This window comes from Sturnus vulgaris, chromosome 14 (assembly GCF_052056855.1).
Source record: "Sturnus vulgaris isolate bStuVul1 chromosome 14, bStuVul1.hap1, whole genome shotgun sequence".
Classification (NCBI taxonomy): Eukaryota; Metazoa; Chordata; class Aves; order Passeriformes; family Sturnidae; genus Sturnus; species Sturnus vulgaris.
Window position 1 is genome coordinate 5,005,206 of NC_142256.1, and position 21,126 is coordinate 5,026,331.

Below are 21,126 nucleotides of genomic sequence, written 5' to 3' on the forward strand. Positions count from 1 at the left end.
TATTTATTGTGCCCTTACATTTAATTGACATCTGTGTCCAGATCTGAAGAATTGATCCTTTTACAACACCTTCATCCAAGAAAATATAGAGATATATTTTTCTGCCATGACCTGGCATATTTAAACATAAAATTGATTAAAATTCTCTGAAACATCTTAATTTTCAGAAAATATGCAAGTTTATATGTTATGGATGCAATAAAAATCCCAAAAAAACTGTACAGCATATGCAGGAAAGGGGAATAAAAGTATTTCTAGCCATTATTATCCCTTTCATAGATATAATTAATATGAAGTAAAAATTAGTTCAAATGTCTGACAATTAGAGGAAGAAATGCTCCTCACAATATTGAAGTAGTTGTTGGTAATGATTAGCTTACAGTAACCCGTAATAAAACCCAGTCCTTCTGGTCCTAATAATTCTCTCAGATGATGATTAGTAATTTTAAGAGTTTTGTGAAAAGTGACTTTCAGAAATTATGTTTACATAACTAATCAATCTTATCAAATGGGAATTATGACAATGGGAGATATGGTCACATCACCTTGTCTAATGAATCACAGTGAGTTTGGTCACAGTCTGTTACAGAAGGGTGCTCACGAAAACTGATTCCTAATCAAAACCACCAATATTTTATATTGTCTCATACATGTTTCATACGGAGGAAACAGACTTGAGATACTTGGGGTTATAACGTAATTTCCAATAAAATACAGACGTTAGAAATACCAAATTGCTGATAAAAAATTTAATACAAAACAAATTTTTATACAAAATACATATTTATTGTCCTACCACAATGAAGTATGTTGTAGAAAAGAGAGAATTATAGCAGTGGACACGGCTTGAAAGTTCTTAGGTTTTATAAACTAATTTCTATGAGGTGAGAATGCTGTTCCGTTTGGGGTTATTTAACAGAATTTTAGGAATAATATTAATACATAGCTTTTGCAGACTTTTGAAAACAAATGTAGAAGTTATTAGCTAGTATTAAAGAATTTCTTACTGAAACAAGGTCAAACAATTACTTGCACAGAAACGCCTGCAAAGCCAAGCAGAAATTCAACGAATTTTAGGCTACGGAAGTTTACAACAAAGTGAGGTTTAAAACTTACCATCAATATCTTGCTCAATGATATCTCTTTGCTTCTGGAATATTTCTTTTAAACTGACATAAGCAAACCCAATATCCTCACATTCAAGATCCTGTTCATCTTCTGGGGGATCACTGACCACTGTAAATTTTAGGCTAAACATACACGCACAAAAAAACGTTATTTAGCTTTCAAAAATCTTTTAAAAAAAATCAAATTACAAATGATAAAAAAAGGAAAACCACACTATTTTCCAAGTTTAAAACGCACAGAGGTTGAAATATTTGGTGTATGGGCAGAATCTTTCCATAAATTTTGTTTCTTGGTGGTTCCCTTGCTACGATAAAATGGGAAACTAGACTACTGATGAACTTCTGCCTTCCTGTTTATTCAATACAGAACTAAAATTTCAGCACAAGTCAAACCAGACATTCTGATAACTGCAGGAAACAACTTACTTAGTAACACAGGGAACAGTAGTGTCACGATGGCACATGTAAGAGATGAATGCCTCTGTTCTGAAAAAAAGCTCACTGCTACTATTTTACGTTATTTTTACCTCAGGTTTGTAAAATATTTAGTATAGTTATCTAACTATAGTTATCCCCTATTTATAGAGGAAATTGCAGCACACAGACCAGGTATTGTTTCACTGTTTCACTGTGAGGAATCCATCCAGTGCAGGTGGCTCAGGAGCAGCTGCAGGTCGGGCACTGGTGGAGCCCAGCCCAAGGCAAGAGGCTGTGAACCACCACCCTTAGCACAACAAAGAGACCCGCGGCCCTGCCAGGGGAGGGACACTCGGGGACACAGCAGGAGCTGATGACCCCCAGACTGTCCTGTGAGTGTATGAAAGCCCAGGGGTTCCTTTGTTCAGGGTCCCTCCTCTGAGGCTCCAACTTGAAATGTTATTCTCTCAATTTAATTACTGGACAAAAAAATTAAATTATTTTAAGGACTGGGACTTCTAAGACTCAGTGATTAGAAACATGGGCTGGAGCTGGTGATGGCAACTGATCTGAGTGGGACAGTGTGGGGGGTGTAGCTGAAAAGGGACCTCAGTCCCAGATCAGGGGGTGAACTATACTGCCACAGTGGTGCTGGATGGTCGGACACAGAAATTTCTTTAGCAACTAAATTATCTGTCAGTGAAAAAAGCAGTATTTTATCCTCATTATTGTTAAATCTTAGTAAAACATGCTTTAGTAGAGTATGTTTAGCAACCTTGTTAATATAGATGGCAAAATAAGGGATGTGGAATGGAGAGAGCACTCTCTCGGAGTGAATCAGTGATTTGTGAGTAAGATTTACAAATGACTCTGACACTTCAAATGCAATCAGCAGGTATTCTAGTATGTAAATTAAATGGATCTTTAATAGTTATTCCATTTTAATGAATATTGACATTCAAGAAGAAACAGAATCAAAGTATGTCATTCATTCTCTCCAAGTAATGCACATGCTATCTCAATGAAAAAAACTGACTGAGAACAAATTTATTCCTATGAAATTGAACGTCTCATTTATAATCTTTCTCATATGTATTCATATAATAGATGTCTGCTACATCCATATATACACATACACGTTTTTTTCTTTTTAAATTCTGGGGTCAAGGAACACTTCTTGCAGTTCTTAACACTCCTTTTAGTATTCTGAATTCAGAAAGCAACAAAATGTACTACTTTACCATTGCATTGATACGTGCTTTTCAGATTCATTACTTACAGACTACTGATGACAGAATCTAGGAACTCTCATTTGTAAAATAAAATTTTAAAAAACCACCAACAAAACAAACAACCTCCCCAAAAATTAAACCTCAGCACTAAGCAAACATTAGATGAGTTTGCAATATTCCATTCCATATGCACCTACTCAGAGAAGAAGTAAGACCAGCAGCCACATCAGAATTCAGGCATCATTCCTAGCTGAAAAACTTCTTTTTTTTTTTCTTGTTAGTTATGTATTAACTACTTAGGGTTGTAAAGACAAGCAAAAGGCAAATCGGGAGCATTATTTACAAAGATATAATAGAGTTTTTCAGCATTAATCTATACCTGTCAGCAGATAGATCTGGCTTTAGAAGAATTGACTTGAGGTACTCTCTTTCTGCATGATTATCTTCCTTATCCACATTTATCACTGCAAATCAAATAAATTAATATAATTCGTTATCAATTGTTTTTCACCTATTAGAAGAAAGAACAAAATAAAATAAGTGCTTATTTCCTCTTATTTTCTAAGGAAAAACATCAATGTTAGAATTAAATGATCTAATGGTGTGCTACTGGCAGGTTTATAGCAGCATCTAAGCATGTCACAGAGCTGCTGCTTTCTATTAACAACAATAGTACCCATGATTTTAAAAGTCAAGGGCCTTTACTGCTTTGCATTTGAAGTGATTTACTTTATTTTTCTTCCACTAAGGAAGCTAGAAATAATGAGACTGTATGCCAAAGTACTTATCCTTTTTGACAGTCTCAGTAATTTAATCCTCTTTTCCTGCCACAGTATTTCACTATGAGAATCTTCAGACCAATGGACCGGAGAAAATCTGTCATCTATATTCCCTCTCAAGTGGGCAATGCCAGCGTAGCAGTGGTTGATGTGACATTTCCAATTCACTTCAGTCTTCAGCTACACACGGAATGATCCAATAGTTTAGGAGTAAGAGGAGGATCTAAATGAGTTATTTCTTTGGCAAGTTGCATTCTAAAATCAGGTTTGTAGATGGTAGCAATTTTAAAGATCTGACTGAGACACCATTTCCACAAAGTCACTTTTACATAATTATTTTTAAAAGAATGCTTAATTTGAATATCTGGATTAAGGATTTGTACTAAATAGCAAACTGATTCACTCACTCCAGAATACTCTCAGCTAAAAGTCCAAGAGTGAAGCACTCAGGCTGAATCTTAAATGAAATAAAATTTTACCAGGAAGAAAAAGTTAATGAATAATTGAAATATGATGAAATAGCTGGGGAAATAATTACAAGAGAATTATAAATCATTACAATAGTTCTATGTATGCTAGTAGTGTAAATAGTACTAATTGGCAACATATTAGTACAAAACATGGATGAATCAGTTCCCCTATTAAACTATTGAAAGGCTGTCATTAAAGGAACACTGAGTATTTGCAAGTAGTGACAAAGTCCAATTGCATATTGTCTCTTTTCAGTAGTGTTTCAGATGTACAGGTTAGAATGCTTTCCTTTTGCTGTATCCTCATGTACCGAGAGAAAACAGCTATGTATAGTCTAATTTTGAAATTTATGCACTACCAGAATATTTAAATCTGTTGTGATGTTACCATTTTATATACCAGCCTCTTTCAGCATTTCATTTTATACTTGATAATTGCATACTTACCTCATTTCTTAAAAATCACTTTTAGTATTTCCCAAAGTATCTGGAAAATAGGCAAAAAGAGTCGGCACACAGAGAAACTCAACTATAAGATACAGGAAGTAGGCTTTATTGCAGGTATTTTCCTAAGACAGAATTTAAGAGAAGAACCAAGCCTGCTCAGGAATACATCAGACTTACCAGTGCTATAGTTATAGTGAATCCTCTGACTACCTGTTGGTTTTGGAAGTGACAGTGGGGTCTCTTCTGCAAGGAAATTGTTCAATCTGCATTCTACAAACAGCTGCTGTATTGTTTCATCTGCTGTAATTCGTGACTCAGTAAGACCAAGTGATGTAATTTTAATCCGGATTTTTTCAACTTCCTATTTAAAAACAAAATATAAAACAAATTATTTTTTGTTTCTTTAAGTGTTAACACAAAACGAACATATATATATGTAAATTATCAGCTTTTTTATACGATTAATACTGATTGATTGACATACACAAAACGAGAATCTAAAGTTCCTGGGTTTGCAGCTAAGACTGTTGTTCAAGAGATACTGGTTTTCATTCAGTGTTTGAAGCATTTTTGCAGTAGTCATAGTTATAGTCTGCTGGCTGTCTTTATGGAAAAATGCTATATGAATCATAAATTTCAGCTGTCATCGTTTTTACCTACATAGCGAAGTGATCCTCTAACTGCTTAAAATACTGTCAGTAATACAATGTACCAAAGTTTTCAAAATAAAAGCCAATTGTTAGTACCTACTGCAGACTATACTACAAACAGTTCAATAAAAATCCATCAAACCACAAAACTGTTAGGCATGTAAAGTAATAATGTATTTGTAAAGAATTCAACTTCATATAGTGAACTTCCCTAGTTAAATCAAACACACCTTACAAGTTAATCTTAACATGTGATAATAAAAGTAATATCACAATTGTTCAGCAGTGCCTTTTTCTTATTATCTTAAACTGAAATGGCATTTATATGAAATTGTTTCATACTGTTCTGCAAAGTCTGGAATATTTATGTACAGATATATTTTAATATGTTTTATTATTTTAAGTGGGCATGCTGGACTCAAGAGAAAGAGTCACAAATATTTCCTGAAGTCACTCTGGGAAGAAAGAAGAAAGAAAAGCCACTATGATTTCAAAACTGGAACATATAGGTGAGTACTCAACGATGATATTCTCCAAAGAGCAAACAGAACACACTGGATACAGATATGTTGAATTTTTTTTTTTACTTATTTCTTTTCAATGTATTCCTTTCTTTTTATAACTTTATTAAAAATATTTATTCCATATGGAAATACTTTGACAATTTTTATTTCTAAACTTAAATCACTTGAAGTACTAAGTCACATACAAAGGATTAGCTTTCTAGATTCAGTCAGAACTCCAAGTAAATGTTCTTATTTAATATGGAGATAGCTTACATTTTGCTGAGCAAATTATAAAATTAATCAAAATGAAAAGCAACGGATCCTATGGTAAAAACATCCACCATGCAGAACAATTTCCATTGCTGTCAAGTCCTTTCAGTATTTGATGATGTAACTCTACCCCCTCCTTTCAAATGACTTTTCCTTTTATTATGTATCCTATGACACACATAATAATGTATGCACATCCACATCTGTATCAGTGTTTCAATAAGGTTCTTTCACTATTCATCACGTTCATGGAAGTTTTACTAGGATGACAGAAAAAATTCCACACCATTCTGTCTCTACTAATACAGGTACATGGCTTAATAAACTTTTTTTTTTCTAAAATCTAGTAAGTTAAATGGGTACAGAATGTCATTAAACTGATAGTCTTTGACTTGAATATGCTTTCCACATTCAAATTTATAAATGAAATGAAACAAAATGAAGTCTTTTATGATCAGTCATACATCATAGAAAAGAAGAAAAAATAAAGAAGCAACTGGTAAAGCTTGATAGTGGATATGCCTTATGATCAATATATCTAAGAAATAATCACGAACTGTTAGATTTGCAACATACAAAAATAACCAGATATGATCTTAAATAACTTACACAGTCTGGCATACAATTCAGAGTTCTAGGAGAATTAGCACAATGATCTCCAAAAATCACAAAACTTATTTACAGTATTTGAGTACCAGCAGGATACCTCAAAAGATAAAAGGTAGTGATTTCTGGTCTTAAACAAACAACAACAAAAAATTAAATAGCAATTTTGACATGCTGCATTCTATAAGCAACCAATGATTTCAAGTAAAATAATGCGTATTGTTAAAATCCAACTTTTATCACACATGTTGCCTTACAAGTGTATAGCTCTTACTGTTTTTATCTACTGTTCACAAACATGCACATTGTTACTGAAGAACAGATCAATGGAGGGATGTAGAAATTGATAAACCTGAAATGAATCTACATACAAAATCATCTCATAATTATTCTTAAATGATTTTGATAAAGTAAAATACAGGATGACTAGAAAGGTATAGAGCAACTGTATTATAGTTTGACTTAATAGTGATTACTAGTATTCATTTTAGTTCTCAAAATTACAGGTGAAATTTTTTTAACATTTTACATATAAATAATGCAATCTTCAAAAGTACTTTCTGTATTTTTCTGAAGACCGTATCAGTGACAGCATTTCTACAAACCTCCTGTAGGTGAAGACATGTAGCTTCTTTAATATGTACTTTCTACAGCTTAAAAAAAAAGGACCGGTATTTCTTACACGTGTTTCTTGTTGACAGTTACTCTGAAAGACACCATAGAGCCTTGAAAAGAGCTACTTAAAAAAATAAAACTACCTCTAGGATATCACATTGCATAACATTAAAACCTGTTAATTTTAAGTACTAGTTTTATGGTTCAGATTGTTCAGTCAATGTTAGATCTGAAAGTGTGAAATTTTTTTTGAGAACTAGTCTATTGAAATACTGTTCAAAGTAAATTTTCCAAATTTTATATTATTCTGTGCTATATTTTATGTATGACTTCTAGTCCTGAATTGGTGTATTTAAGAATAAATCAAGAGATTTGATACTGTACATGTACAGCTTAATTAAAAACTGATGTTAGATACAGAAAGCTACTCTTAGAGGACATTAGGCTTAAAATATTTTTCTTAGTCTTACCAAATAATTGCCATGTATACTCTGACTCAGCTGTTTGATATTTGTGGATACTGGACTGGAAATAATACAGTCATCACTGTCAGTTTTTATTGATTCAACAGCATCATCCTCTTGACGATCTTCTTGGTCTTAAAAAAAAAAATAAATTCAAGTGTTACTTGAATAAGTAACTGCTTTTAGACCACTTTAGACTTAATAAGAAATCTGATAGCAGTAAATTTCCTTTCCTAATAAAAAAAGAGTAAGTGCCAAGTAAATCTCTTCCTTGAAGAAGATTAACACTGTGAATCAATGACCTTTAGCGTTTTTTCTGGCTTGTTAAAAAAACAGTAATGTTTTCCAGATGCAAGCTGGCAAATGGAGTAAGTCCTGTAAGGAACTAAGTATGCACAACTGTTAGCTTTATTTAATATGGCCTGAATTTGTGGATTTCCTCTGACTTCCTTTAGCACTATGCATACGTAAAAGAAGAATGTACCTTTTTCCTGTAGTAAAAAAGTAGTTCTGTATGCAGGTGCATTATTTTCTGGAACATTCTAGAGCATTTTTTTCCATGAAGCAAATTACAAGGATAACTGGTATTCAAAATCAACATTCAACAAGTTTTTCCAATCTTTTTAATGAATTCTTATGCAAAAGCTGCAAACAACTAAACATAAAATTTTACCATTCTTCTGCTTTTATTTTAAACTTGGTATCATGGACTTGGTTATTACCATAATAAACAGTTTAAGCTCGGAGGTGGAACAGGATGACCTGCCTTTTATAATCTTTAAATACATCTAACAACTTTGTGTCACATATGTGATATGGCATACTAGCTGTCTCACTGTCTGAATAGATTCTGATATCAGCATTGGCTATTATCTGCAGACAAAAAGAGCATATTAATTAAAATAGTCTTTGGAACAGCACAGTTCTAACCGAGAATACGAAGACATTTAAGGTAGAAGCCAGGTTTCCTTTAATATTTTACAAATCCAAGTAATATGTCAGATTTTTGCAATCAATTACAATAGAGTTTCAATTTGGGGAAGAAAACACATCCACCACCCAGCTTCAGCTATAGAGCACACCAGAATATAATTTATATAATGAAGTTTTTCATAATGAGGCAGCTTCCACTACTAGTAAGAAATGCTTATGAAAATGGAAAGAGACAGATTTTTTCGGAAAATACAGCTACTTATTAATAACAATGAATTCTACCTTCTGGTTCCAATTCTTCAATTATTTCTATCTCATCTCTGGAAGTAATCAATGTTTGGTCAGCCAATTGCTCCTCTGACAGATGAGAGCGTTCTTCTCTTTCCTGCTGAATTTCTTCAGCCATCTCCTTCACTTTGTCACCTGACAGCTGTTTAGCCTTCTGTACCACATGCTACAGAAAAAGATAAACTTACAGTCTTTATAAAACTCCTTGAAGAGCAGAAGTTACTATAGTTCAAAACTTGAACAGTTACGGCCCACATTCATTATCCAGAGCCTTTTAACAATTGTATTACTTATGCAAGTGCAGGAAAGAATGAGAAAGTGTCAACTGCTGTAATGTATAATTCATATACAGCAGAAAGACATTTATATCGAACAGTATTTGTGAAAACATAACTATCATAATAATTTTGTACCTGTCAGCATATATACAGCTTATTTGATTTCCAGATGCATTTGTATTTCATCTTTTTCTATAAGTTCTATAAGACTCAAAAACCCTCAAAACACAAAGAAAACCACCACCACTTTATTCAGTTAACAACTTTATAACCTAAGTCATACAGTCTGTCTCAAAAGCAAACGAATGTAATATAAAAAAAGAATCAGCTTTGCTACACAGTATAAAAATGTCATCTAAAGTAAAATATCTTACTGCACAACCTATTCTGAAGTAATCTTATTCTTTTCCTTCTCTTTGAGTTCAATTGCACAGAATAATACCACATCAGTGGATACTGCATTATAGACAAGGCACCTTCCATGAAAATTTGCAGTGCTTTATTACCTGTGCATTATTTATTATCCAACAATTCTCCTGTAGGACTGATTTTTTCACAGAGGCACTGATGCCTCACCTCCCACCCTCAGAATCCATGAAAAAACTTACAGCTCTCTACAGAACATCCGAGTTTTCTAAAACTGGAACTGAAGCATTATTCCTGTTCTAACACATTTGGAGTCACACAAAGAAAAGCAATGTTAACAAACACAATAGAGCCTTGTTCTATAAATCAAGGTTATCCTAGAAGTTTTCAAGTCATAGAAAACTGACTTTATGTTCCTTTTTGTTATGGATGTGTCATAACAACTATGTTTTACACAACGTTTGTCCATTCTTCTTAATTCCTTCAGTGACAGTTGCACTTTGTGAATGAAAGTTTCAGAGAGAACACTTTTTGATTATTCTAATTGACGGATACCACCTGATATAGTCAGAGAGAGACTTTTCTCGCTCAAAGCCCCAGAAAGTAAAAGGAAGAGCCAGTGATAAAATATTGCATTATACAACTAGAAACTATAGTATACCACTAGAAACTACAGTCTGCCAATCTACCACAACTTACTTTTACAACCAATCGGGCCAATACAAAGTACAATATTTAATACTTTTCTTCTCCTTGAAATGCTACCTATTGTGGTGGTGCATCCCTCCTACATCATCTGCAAGCACATCATCCTTAGTCCTGCTCTGTGATCTCAGACATTCCTTAAAAGCCTTGACAGAACCAGCTGAGTAGTGAAGTGTCTCTTGACCCTGTCAGGTAAATCATGAGGCACTGCTGGAAAAACAAATTAACTGGAAAATGAAAGACACTTCCCGTTTTAATCTGTCGAACTTCTGTTTTTCTTGCGTGGACATTTCCTTGCCATTTCATCACAAGACACAGACATCAGAGAAGGCCTAGCTGTTTCATTATTTAGGCCTAATAGTACTTTGTCTTTAACCAGATAATGACACTCAGATTTTTAAAACAGCTAGAGGAGCTGCCAACCCAGCAATGAAGGCTTCTGATGGAGACCAAGTAGCTGTCTCACTTAGAAAAGCCTGGTTTGGGAAAAATTATCAAACTTTGAGAAGTTACTGTTTGGACAGCTGAAGATATTTTGTGTGTGCAAATATCCAGCTAACATTTCAGTTTTTCCTATCTAAGCTCTCAAAAGATTATATTCACCAACATTTGACTTTTTGTTTTTGAAAGTTAATAAATGCAGCAGATCGACTTAATTCTTATTTCTAGTCTATACTGTATAGCTCTCAATGAAGTTCTAGTCATAATAAACTAAACAGTAACAGAACCTGTTAACTGAAAATTGATGTTAACCTTTCAAAGAATAAACCCAATCAAGTAATTTATGAAACGAAAATAACCCCATGACTAGTTTTTAAATAATGCAATATTATCCATATTATAATTATATGTACTATATAAACATAACCCTTTATAATTGCCTATTGAAGAACCTACCTTTACTTACTGGGTATACTTAAAAGACTAAACACAACCTATTCTTAGTTCTCTGACTGCCAATTATTTCAGATCAAAATTTACACATTGTGGCAAATACATGTGAGTTAATTCCATGCAGACTCTTAGAACTCTGGAAGGATGTAAAGATGACAGTGTATCCTAAGTTAAGAAGTATAATTATTTTCAGAATATGTGCAATCTCAGCTGATAAACTTAATTTTACAGGTGACTCTGAACTGTGTTAAACTGTGCATCTCATTAGCACAGCACTCCAGGTTTGTTTGGATCAAGCTGGTTTCTGTAGAGCCATTTATATGCAGTGCAAGTGCTACACTGTAGAAAGATGCTTGAATAATGCAGAGAGCTGAGAACCACAGTGCAGAGCGAGCTGATTGGTCGTGTTAGAATCTGCCCTAAGCCAGCGGAAATTGAAGCTTATAAACTGTGGAGGACATCAAGCAGTTCTGAGGGACTCACATAAATATCACTGCATTGCGTCCCCCACCGATATCATTCATTCGTTCATTACCTGAGACACCCCAGGATTGTGCTGCTAAAATAATCCAGTGTTCTTGATTATTAGTTTGACAAATTGCCCATACGGAGCCATAAGTAGCCTTTCATGCTTCAGCGTGCATGACAGAAATACTTACTGTCATCTGTATTGTACTAAGATCCAGAAAAGAGACTCTCTTGTGTGCTTGAGCTGCATGTTGCTTCATTTTGAATGTTGGTGTCTATAATAAACAAATACATTGAAGATCCTTTATTGCCATCCTACTTTACAGTAAATTATGAGGAAACTTAATTTTTTTCAAACCCAAATCTAATGGCACTAAATTCAATTCTAATCAGACACAATTTAACAGAATTCATACACAACATACTTCTCAGATTACATCATAGAACCCATGGAGATTTTATATATAATATAAATTTACATTACGGAAAAATATTAGAGTTACTCCAGACATAGAGTATTTTAAACAGCTTAGGCTAAAAAAAACCCAAACCACTAAAAACTCTAGTATTTTAATTTATACATTTCAACCTGTTTGCTTTTATTTCTTAAACAACTGTTAAAGATGTCTGAAAATCTCTTTTTTTTTCTGTGGCCCTTATTTAAAGGTGATTGTTCAGTGAATTGTATTGTCAAATTCTCTTCAATATCCAGCTAAAATACTCGGTAAAAAACTCAATCTGAAGGAATCTCAGTCTCATAAGACTCCAACGTTAAGAACTTCAAGACCTTTTTGAACAACTGCTTCACCCATTCTACAGCTCTGACACCTAGTTGGTTTAAAATTCGAGTATGATACTAAAATATCTGTCGCTTACAGCTCAAGAAAGTGAAATACAATGCAAATGTTCTAGTGACAATTTCAGTAAAAATAAATAACTAAGATTTTGCCTCTTCGGGCAAGGTATAATTCGACTGGTTCTTGATCTCTTCACATGAAAAACTGGTAACGTATTTTCCAGTTCAACAATCTTTTAACTTCATCGCACTTTGAACATATGAAGACTAAAGCTATTTGAACTTTAAAAGGAAGAACTGAACAGTTGGTTTTATCAAAACTATCGCAGAATGGCTTGGATTGGAAAGGAACTTAAAATTTAGCTCCAAACTCCCTGCCATGGGCAGGGACACCTTCCACTAGACCAGGTGCTCCAATTCCTCTGCAGCCTGGCCTCGGACACTTCCAGGGATAGAGGCAGCCCCAGCTTCGCTAGGCAACCTGTGCTAGTTGAAGGGATGCCTGGAGCTGTGACAGGAGAGGAAGAGACTGGACATCAGGAACAGGTTCTTTCCACAGAGTGTGGTCGGGCACTGAACAAGCTCCCCAGGGAATGGTCATGGCCTCAAGGCTGCCAGAGCTCCAGAAGCAATTTGGACAACGCTCTCAGGCACAGGGTGGGATTACTGAGGTGTCTGTGCAGGGCCAGGAGTTTATCACTGATTCTGATGGGTGCCTTCTAACTCAGCCTATTCTATGATTCTATGAAGAATTTCTGCCTTCTAATTGAAACCAACTTTCTTTGAGTTTGAAGTCATTCCCCCTCGTCCTATGCCCATGTAAAAAGCCTCTCTCCAATTTTCTTGTAGGCTTCCTCAGGTACTGGAAGGCTGCAATTAGGTCACTCTGCAGCTTCTCTTCTCCATGAAGTAATTGTCTCTATCTAGTACAGACCCAAACATACCTTGGATGGTTGTTCATGTTCCCTGAAACTGGGTGTTACATATCCCAGAGCCTTTGACCTCTGTTTGTAGGGAATAATGGCTTGGTCCATAGGAACTTGTAACCTGATCCAGTATTCTACAGTACCATAATTTTGAATGTGTCCTGTTTTTCCTAAGGAATAAATAGGGGATTGCATTAATTTTCTTTTCAACATTAAGGTATGTTACTCAAAAACTAGGAAAAACCACAAAGTAAACATTTATAGATCAGCCAAAAATTAATGACTGTGCCTATGTATTATGCCAGTGCTTGTGTTGTGAGATTTGTAGCTCATGTTAGAAACTGCTCCTCAGGCTCCCCTTGTATGATCCAAAATCAAAACATGACCATTTTTCCGTACTTATATATTTACTACAGGGTCAAATCAAAGTTCAATATTTTTATCTCCTTAAAGCAAATAAAGGTTAGGACAGTTTTGTGTGTTAGCAGTTAGAAGTGTCCCAAAAATTGGTGTACAATTTAAATTACTGGCAAAAGTACCACTTTGCAATGCCTTATTAAACCAGATTTTCTACAACAGTGGGCAGTTAAGAGGTCATTGAATACGCTGATCTGACAAAACGTTTCTAGAAAAAAAAAAGGCAAGCAGCACAGAACATTGAATACTTCTAAGAAGTGTCTTCTCCAGGACACCTTAAAATAATTTTAATATAATGAATATGAATGCGCCTAAAATAATGCACAAAATGTAAATAAACATCCTCCTGGATTATGCTAGTACATGAAATATTATTAACCATAATCGCCATTATGTGTACCTTTTTCACTATTATATGGTGACCTTTGTCTTACCAGTTTACACCATTTCATCCTTTATCTATTGGTAAGGAATGAGAGGATATTTATATCATGCCATTCAGGCCTGATATAAAGCATTGATGTTTGATTTGAGCAAAGAGAGGGTGCCTCCTGTTTTGGGTTTCTTCCCTCCTACCCTGTGTCTATAAGCCATTAGGGGCAAAATTGCACTGATCCCAGCTTTCCACAAGTGTTGGCAGAATCACAGTGCTGGATGCTGCACATCCAACAGAAAACAGCATTCTCGGAAATATTTTGTTTTGAAATAGCAATGTAAAAATTCTTTTTTGGTCAAATATGCATTATTTATAACTTGCAATATTAGTGATACGTAATCAAACAGAAGACTTTGTGATATATTACCTACCAACTAAATTTGCTGTGCTGTAGATCGTGCCATCGTTTTCCAAGATTTCGTGGAACTTAAGCTGACAAGAAGCAATTGTTTCATAATCTACGCCATACGCACGATGAACCTCAAGTGTGATGCTGTTTTCTTGTATATAGTGAAAGAAGCTCTCATCAGACTGCACAAGAAACTGAGAAGTGAAGTCATATGATGGGATGTTCCCATGAACTACTGGGGTTATCTGAAGTTCAAAGTCATAGAATGAGTAAGTACAAAAGGTTGCAGGTTCCCAGTCACCAAAAGTGTGTATAGCTTCAGAAGAGAAGATCACTTTGCTGATATGAATTTCAAAAAGGTTCTCTCCTCTTTCTAAATGAACAGTTTCAACAAATCCACCCACTGGATCACTTGGCAATTCTTCTGGTCTGGACTTAGGTGGTTTTATATCATAGACAATGTCTCTTAATTGGCCTGCAACAGATAAAACAGAGCTATAATATGATTGCCTTTTAAAAAATCAAATACAATTAATGACTGAGAAGAAAAGATAAAAGTGTAATTCAATTATATTAACAATGTTATTTTCATAAAGGCATTACCAAAAAGAATTCATACACTGAATACCCCCTGAGCTCACTGACAACAATCAAGAGTATTTCCTCAGTGAAACTGCCTCAGTATATGCAGACACAGGCCCCTAACAGTTATTAGCAGGTTATAAGGAAGTTAAAAAGCAAAAATTCAGAAGTCTTATGCAATATTCAAAGTAAGTATCACTATGCAAATGTAGCAGAGATTTAAGATGCGTATTTTTGTAGGGTTGATCTACGTTTGCCAGAGAATCTGACTTTTAACATCTGTTGTATCTTGAGTGGATAGAACTATCAGCGAAGACCTTCACATGTTTCCCACCCACAGGTGGTAAGTGGTTAATAAGTGGTTAACACAGGTTGGATGAGGCTCTGAATAGCCTTCTAATGGAAGGTGTCGTGCCCCTGGCAGGGGTTTGGAATGAGATGGGTTCCAACCCAAGCCATTCTGGGATTGTATGATTCTAAGAAATCAAAATACATGCTTAAATTACAGAATTAGGACATAAACCATGATGCAGTAGATGCAATATTGGAGACAAAATGTGAAAATTGTTTCAATATTAGTTTGTAAAAGATCCTCATTTGAGGCCTCCTATTAACCTTTTACGTAGTGAAGCCACTAAAAAAATACTTGAAATTCATCCCGTTTAAATTCTATGTCAGTATATTATAACAAGACTTGAGGGATTTTAGTAACACAAAGTGATTCTGTAATGATAGTACTGCAAAGTAAAAGGTTGACCATAACAGTATGATTTATTTTAAAGAAACCAAGTTTGGTAATTTTATTCTTATTCAGCAATAGCTGCAGTATGAAAAACACTGTTGGATTTGGTTTAATTAATAACCGTCATTTAAGTCAAAGAAAATTAACAGGAATAGATACCTTTCCATGTAAGAACTGACCTTTCTAGCAGTTTTAGGAATGGAAAAGTGTTTCAACTGGAGAACAAATTTACAACAGTAATTTGAAAGAAATAAAATATTAAAAAAAATTAGGGAAGGATATAATTTAAAGATACCTTCTAGTTTTCTGATACGCGCAGCTCTAATATCAAGAAGGTGGGTATACTGTTCCAGTTTTAACTTGCAGTCTTTCTGTAGACTTTCCATCTTTCTTGTCATTGTTTCTACTTCAGTCTAAAAAAAATTGCATATAAAAAGAACTTCTGGAAATGTACTCATGTTGTACATGCTTTTGGCTACAAGTTAAAATACAGTTAGATGTGAGGAAAGAACATTTAGAGTATGCAAAAATAGCTGCAGATTTTCATTTATCAATATAACAAATCAGTTCTATTCTGATTTCAGCAAAATCTAAAAACATCATGAGGGAAAATAGAGTAGCTTTTGTTTTAGGACAACATACCTAACAGTTTCTTTAATGATTTTGTTATTTTAAATGATAATTATTTGAATGAAAAGTCAAAATATGATCTGCAATACTTTAACAGTGGAAGTAGAAAAAAGACAGTGAAAGCAGAGTGGCATGGAAAAGGAAGCTTATTTGATGGACACATTTACTGTTTTACCTGTGAAAATTCTGGTAGGAGCTCAGAGATAATCCCAAGAAGGCACAGTTTGAGGATTAAGGGCAGGATGAGCTAAAGGACTACAATATACAGTCACTTGGAGCTCACATTTGTCAAACAATACTTTCAGCAACAGCAGATGTTATGTTTGGTTCCCTATGCATAGACTGGCTTTGTTGCTGAATTTGCAAGTTGTAATTATTACAAGTGTCAGAGCTACAAAGGTTAAAATGATTATTATCAGGTTAAAATGTTATTATCAGGTTATTTTCCACTGTGAGTAGAGTTTAGTACCTGGTAATCTTTGCTAATTTTGTGCTGCACAAGTAACAAATTCCTTGTCTTTTCAAGCTCTTGCACTGTTTCCGCATGTGTTAACTGCAGCTCTTGCATGGAGTATTCTAAATCTTTATGGATATCATCTCCCACTTTTTCCAAGAACAGAAGGTCCACATTCTTTTGTTGCTTTCGATCCTGGAGCACATTTGAAAAATTGCTAGAAAGGACTTTTGCAAAAGATTTGCATATATTTGTGCCTAGCTAAATGCAACACTGGCATATACTTCTGGCACAACAGTAAGACAGTAAGCAGAACTTTATAAACTTTAAGCACATGCTGACACTAAAACAGGAATGAGGAAGACTAGAATGTGTCAGGATTGTTTCAGCAACATAATCTCACGATTATCAGGAACCAGTTAAAATGTATCAGATATTCAGAAGCAATCACCCCTGTCTATCCAATGCAAATACAAACAGATCAGCTTTTCTCATACTTAATAATACTGCCTCTACAAATGTACGAATCCCAAATTATTATTCTCAAGTCTACATTCCTTTGTTATTGATGCTGGAGAGTTAATTTTCATTGAGGTTTTTTGTATTTTTTTTCATTATCATTATATAATCATTATTACAGTAAACACTTCCTCAAGAAAATAAAAGATATGTTACCCAGACAGTGGGAATTGCAAAATTATTTGTTCATTGGTTTCTTCCTCTCACTCCATTTTTAATTTGTCCAAGAAAAAAATAGAGTGTTTTCTGCATATTCTTGTTTTTCTGTTTTAATTAACAAAGAGAAGTTGCTAAGCATTGCTATACTACATATATTGGAACTTCAGTGCTTATGGTATACTTGCTTCAATTACAGAATTAATAAACAAAATTGTTTTCAGTAGACATTATAGGGATAAGATGCCGTGATAAGCCATTTAACTGAGAAAAACAAAGGCTTTTTTAAATGATTGTGAATCTGATTTAATTCACTTTTGATGATATAATGAATTATTTACATAAATTAAAATTTAATTTGGGCAATTTTTTCATCTTCCCTTCAGATTAACTAACTAAAAAATGACAAAAACACACATTTGAGCTTGAGGCATTAACTACTGAAAGATGCTCAAATAATTCAGCCCTTGAAAATTCCAGGTATGTAGAAAGCATGTAATGGTCAGCCAAGGATTTATCAAAAGAAGAAAAAAGCCAACTAAATCAACAAAAACCCCTTGCACAAACAAGAAAATAAGAGAATGCATATATTTATAGAAATCTAGAGAGGTTTGGGTTGAAAGGGATCCTAAATGTTACCTAGTTCCAACCCCTCATTCTTTTTAAGTTACCTTTATATGGAAGAGGGTTTCATTGAGTTCTGCCACACCAACATCACTTTCCTGAAACTTAATGGAAAGATGTTATCAGATGTGAATCGAAGAAATACATTCAGAATAACAAGATACATTCTCACTAGACATATTTTGCTTGATAGCATGGATAAATAAACACGTATTTTTTAGGTTCTTTGATTTTCAAGAAGTATCTGCACTATGCATAAAACACAGAGAAGTTTTTTTTCTCACATTTGAAACAAAAGTATAGTTCACCTTGGTCAAAAACTTGACTTGATTTTTCAGATCATCAAGTTGTTGCTTTTGTTCCAAGTAGCGTAACTGCAGGTCTTTGTTGTCTTGCATCAGCTTTTCCTTTTGGTCTTGATATAAAAGAACAAAACACTGCATTTAATTAAAAATAATTTTAAAAATTACAAACTTGATTTTTTTATATTAATATGCGCACGAAAATTTCATTGCAAAATGCAGAAACTACCGTGTTTTGTAGGGAGAAATTTTTGCGTCCTTGTTCTGGTTAGGACACAGGTTTTTTTGCAACATGTCAACTTTTACTGAAATAATAAATACTTCTCTATTTACACAACCATAAAAAATTTTACATAGTAAATAGAGTCCTCTGTAAAACAGTACTATAACTAAGAACAAAAAATGCAGAAATGCATGAGATTTTATTCATGTAAAATCAAAAATATTTAGACATAACTAAGTAAATACATACACTGTATGAATTTATGAGAAGAGTGACAACAATCCTTGCTATAGGAATTGGTTCAACTTAGATTTTGTATTAGCTTATCTCAGTCTCTTAAAACCTGCATGAAACACTACTGTTAGTAAGCTTCAATGAACATGAACCAAACAGCTATTGTAATTTATGGCTGAGAATCTGGGCAATACTGGTAAGACAAAAAACCATAAGAATAAATATTTAAGGGAAATGAGGCCGGTGGAAGGGTGATATAGCTTCTGCAAGTACCATATTGAGAAAAAAGAGAAAAACATAATTAGAGTGTTACTATATTTTCTGTCTAAATACGTTTCTTTTAAGGATTACAAAGTACATTATGATGTTATGGCCAGAAAAATACTACTAAAACATTCAGATCAAATTAAAGGGTCATTATAGAAGGGAAATACACAAGGAGACCATGGAAAATGTCAAGATGATGTTGGTCTCCTGCAGCATTAAGAAGTTTCAAGGCTTCATTTATTTTACCATCTTTCTTAGATCTGGAAAAGAAGTTTAGGAAAAAGATTCATATGCCAAACTACAAAGGGTAGATAAGACATTATTTCCACACTAGTTCTAGGCAGTATGTTAAGACAAGCATTAATTTAAATTCTCCCACTGAACTTCAAACAGGAATGTGGAACACAGGCAGATACTCTGAAATACGTGACTGAGGAAAGTTATACTGCCTACGTTTTGTGAAAGACCGAGCTGTAATCAAATTCTAGATACAGAAGCCTAGAAGGATATTAGAACATCTACTCCAGCTGCAGCAAGTCAATTCAATAGAAATCAGAAGTCTAGTAAAACACGCTGGTGTTTCAGTTTAGGAGTACAACAAGCTACATGGGGAAGGGATGGTAAATGCTTGACAGTTAAACATAATGTCCACAGGAAGGAAAGAAGATGGAATGGCAGTTTTTACATAATCATGCTACGAGTAACAACTGTTAGTATGTCATAACTTCATAATAATGTAGCTTAAGGCATCTTTATTTTAGTATCAGTTAAGGCTAATTTTGCAAACACTTGCTGTGGTCAAATGTTTGAATATTCAATCTTGTATGTGAAGTCAGCAGAGCTACTGAGAATCCTAATGGTAAGCACGTGCTGAACTAAAGCCATTATCATAAGAATTACTCACAAGTTGGCCCACTTCATTCCATTAAAATGTTCACAGAAATATACCTCTTAAAAATACATATTTGAAGAATCAACTCTAAATGAAGTATTTTCACTTTCTGCCTGTGCTTGTCTTTTGTAAACTTCATAATGCTACAGTAATCAGTGTTGAGATAAAAAAAAATTGTAAGGTCAATATGCACTAATAAGTTGTCCTACAGCATGAAGAAAACACATATGAAATAATCTATTCATTAGATTAAAAGAAAACTGTGTTATTTTCAATGTACAATGCTGTAAATAAAAATTAGTATATACTGAAAATATAAACAATTTTGAATTAATGAAATTGAAAGACAAACGTCACTAAGGGCCTATATGGGCCTCATGTAGCTTTGTACAGTGAACAGAATAGTGGTTTATAATTTGAAAGAGACTGTCAGAGGGGTCTCTTTGCCATAAGAACTTTCAGTGTAGAGAAGAAATAATGAACAAGGAGCAAATATGAACCAAACAGATGAAGAATGAATGCAGCTGAAATTATATGAGCCTAATTCAGCCCGTATTCTGTATTGGGTTAATTTCTGCACTTAGTAGGTAGTCATGACTTAGGTGAAAAAAACTTAAAACACCAGCAATAGAGACTAAACTTTTCTGGGCAGTATATCTCAACTCCAACACGGGTATAATCTCACATGTTGAGAAAATACTACTTTTTACAGAAATGTACCTCTTTCTACTTTGATCTTGTCAAGGATTTCATTTTTGTCTGCTAAATCAGTTTTGATAGCTGTCTCTAGTTTAGCAATTTGCAGTTTCAGTTGCTGTTCCTTTGATCTCCATTGCTGTTCATGGGGCAGACTGAAGACACTGCATAAAACAGTTAATGTTAATAAACTGCAAATGTAAATAAAAAATGTTATATGAAAACTTTTAAGAATCAGCTTCAGCAGAAAATGATGGTTGGAATGATGAAATGTGAATCAACATTTAAATGGGACTATATGAAAAGACAGATCATTTTAGATGAAAAAACAGCCATATTGTAGGTTACTGCATAGTAACAGAAGCA

General features: G+C 34.1%; 1 protein-coding gene across 8 annotated transcripts in view; it reads right to left on the bottom strand.

Moving 5' to 3' along the window:
* Positions 1-21,126, bottom strand: part of RPGRIP1L (RPGRIP1 like) — a 43,641-nt gene that overhangs the window by 9,156 nt on the left and 13,359 nt on the right. For 5 of the 8 annotated variants that reach the window (XR_015806870.1, XR_015806869.1, XM_088173382.1 and 2 more), the window contains 14 exons: positions 20,785-20,924; positions 18,455-18,561; positions 18,194-18,250; positions 16,863-17,042; positions 16,059-16,176; positions 14,462-14,914; positions 13,256-13,407; positions 11,707-11,790; positions 8,799-8,970; positions 7,590-7,717; positions 4,650-4,833; positions 3,156-3,240; positions 1,117-1,250; positions 19-111 (listed from right to left, as the gene is read on the bottom strand). Coding sequence is in view for 6 of the 8 variants with exons in the window: in XM_088173382.1 (XP_088029508.1) it covers positions 19-111; positions 1,117-1,250; positions 3,156-3,240; positions 4,650-4,833; positions 7,590-7,717; positions 8,799-8,970; positions 11,707-11,790; positions 13,256-13,407; positions 14,462-14,914; positions 16,059-16,176; positions 16,863-17,042; positions 18,194-18,250; positions 18,455-18,561; positions 20,785-20,924 (2,087 nt within the window). In the remaining 2 variants the exon portion in view is untranslated. The remainder of the gene's footprint in view (positions 1-18; positions 112-1,116; positions 1,251-3,155; positions 3,241-4,649; positions 4,834-7,589; positions 7,718-8,798; positions 8,971-11,706; positions 11,791-13,255; positions 13,408-14,461; positions 14,915-16,058; positions 16,177-16,862; positions 17,043-18,193; positions 18,251-18,454; positions 18,562-20,784; positions 20,925-21,126) is intronic. The other 3 variants (XM_088173383.1, XM_088173385.1, XM_088173384.1) reach the window with 3 other exon arrangements.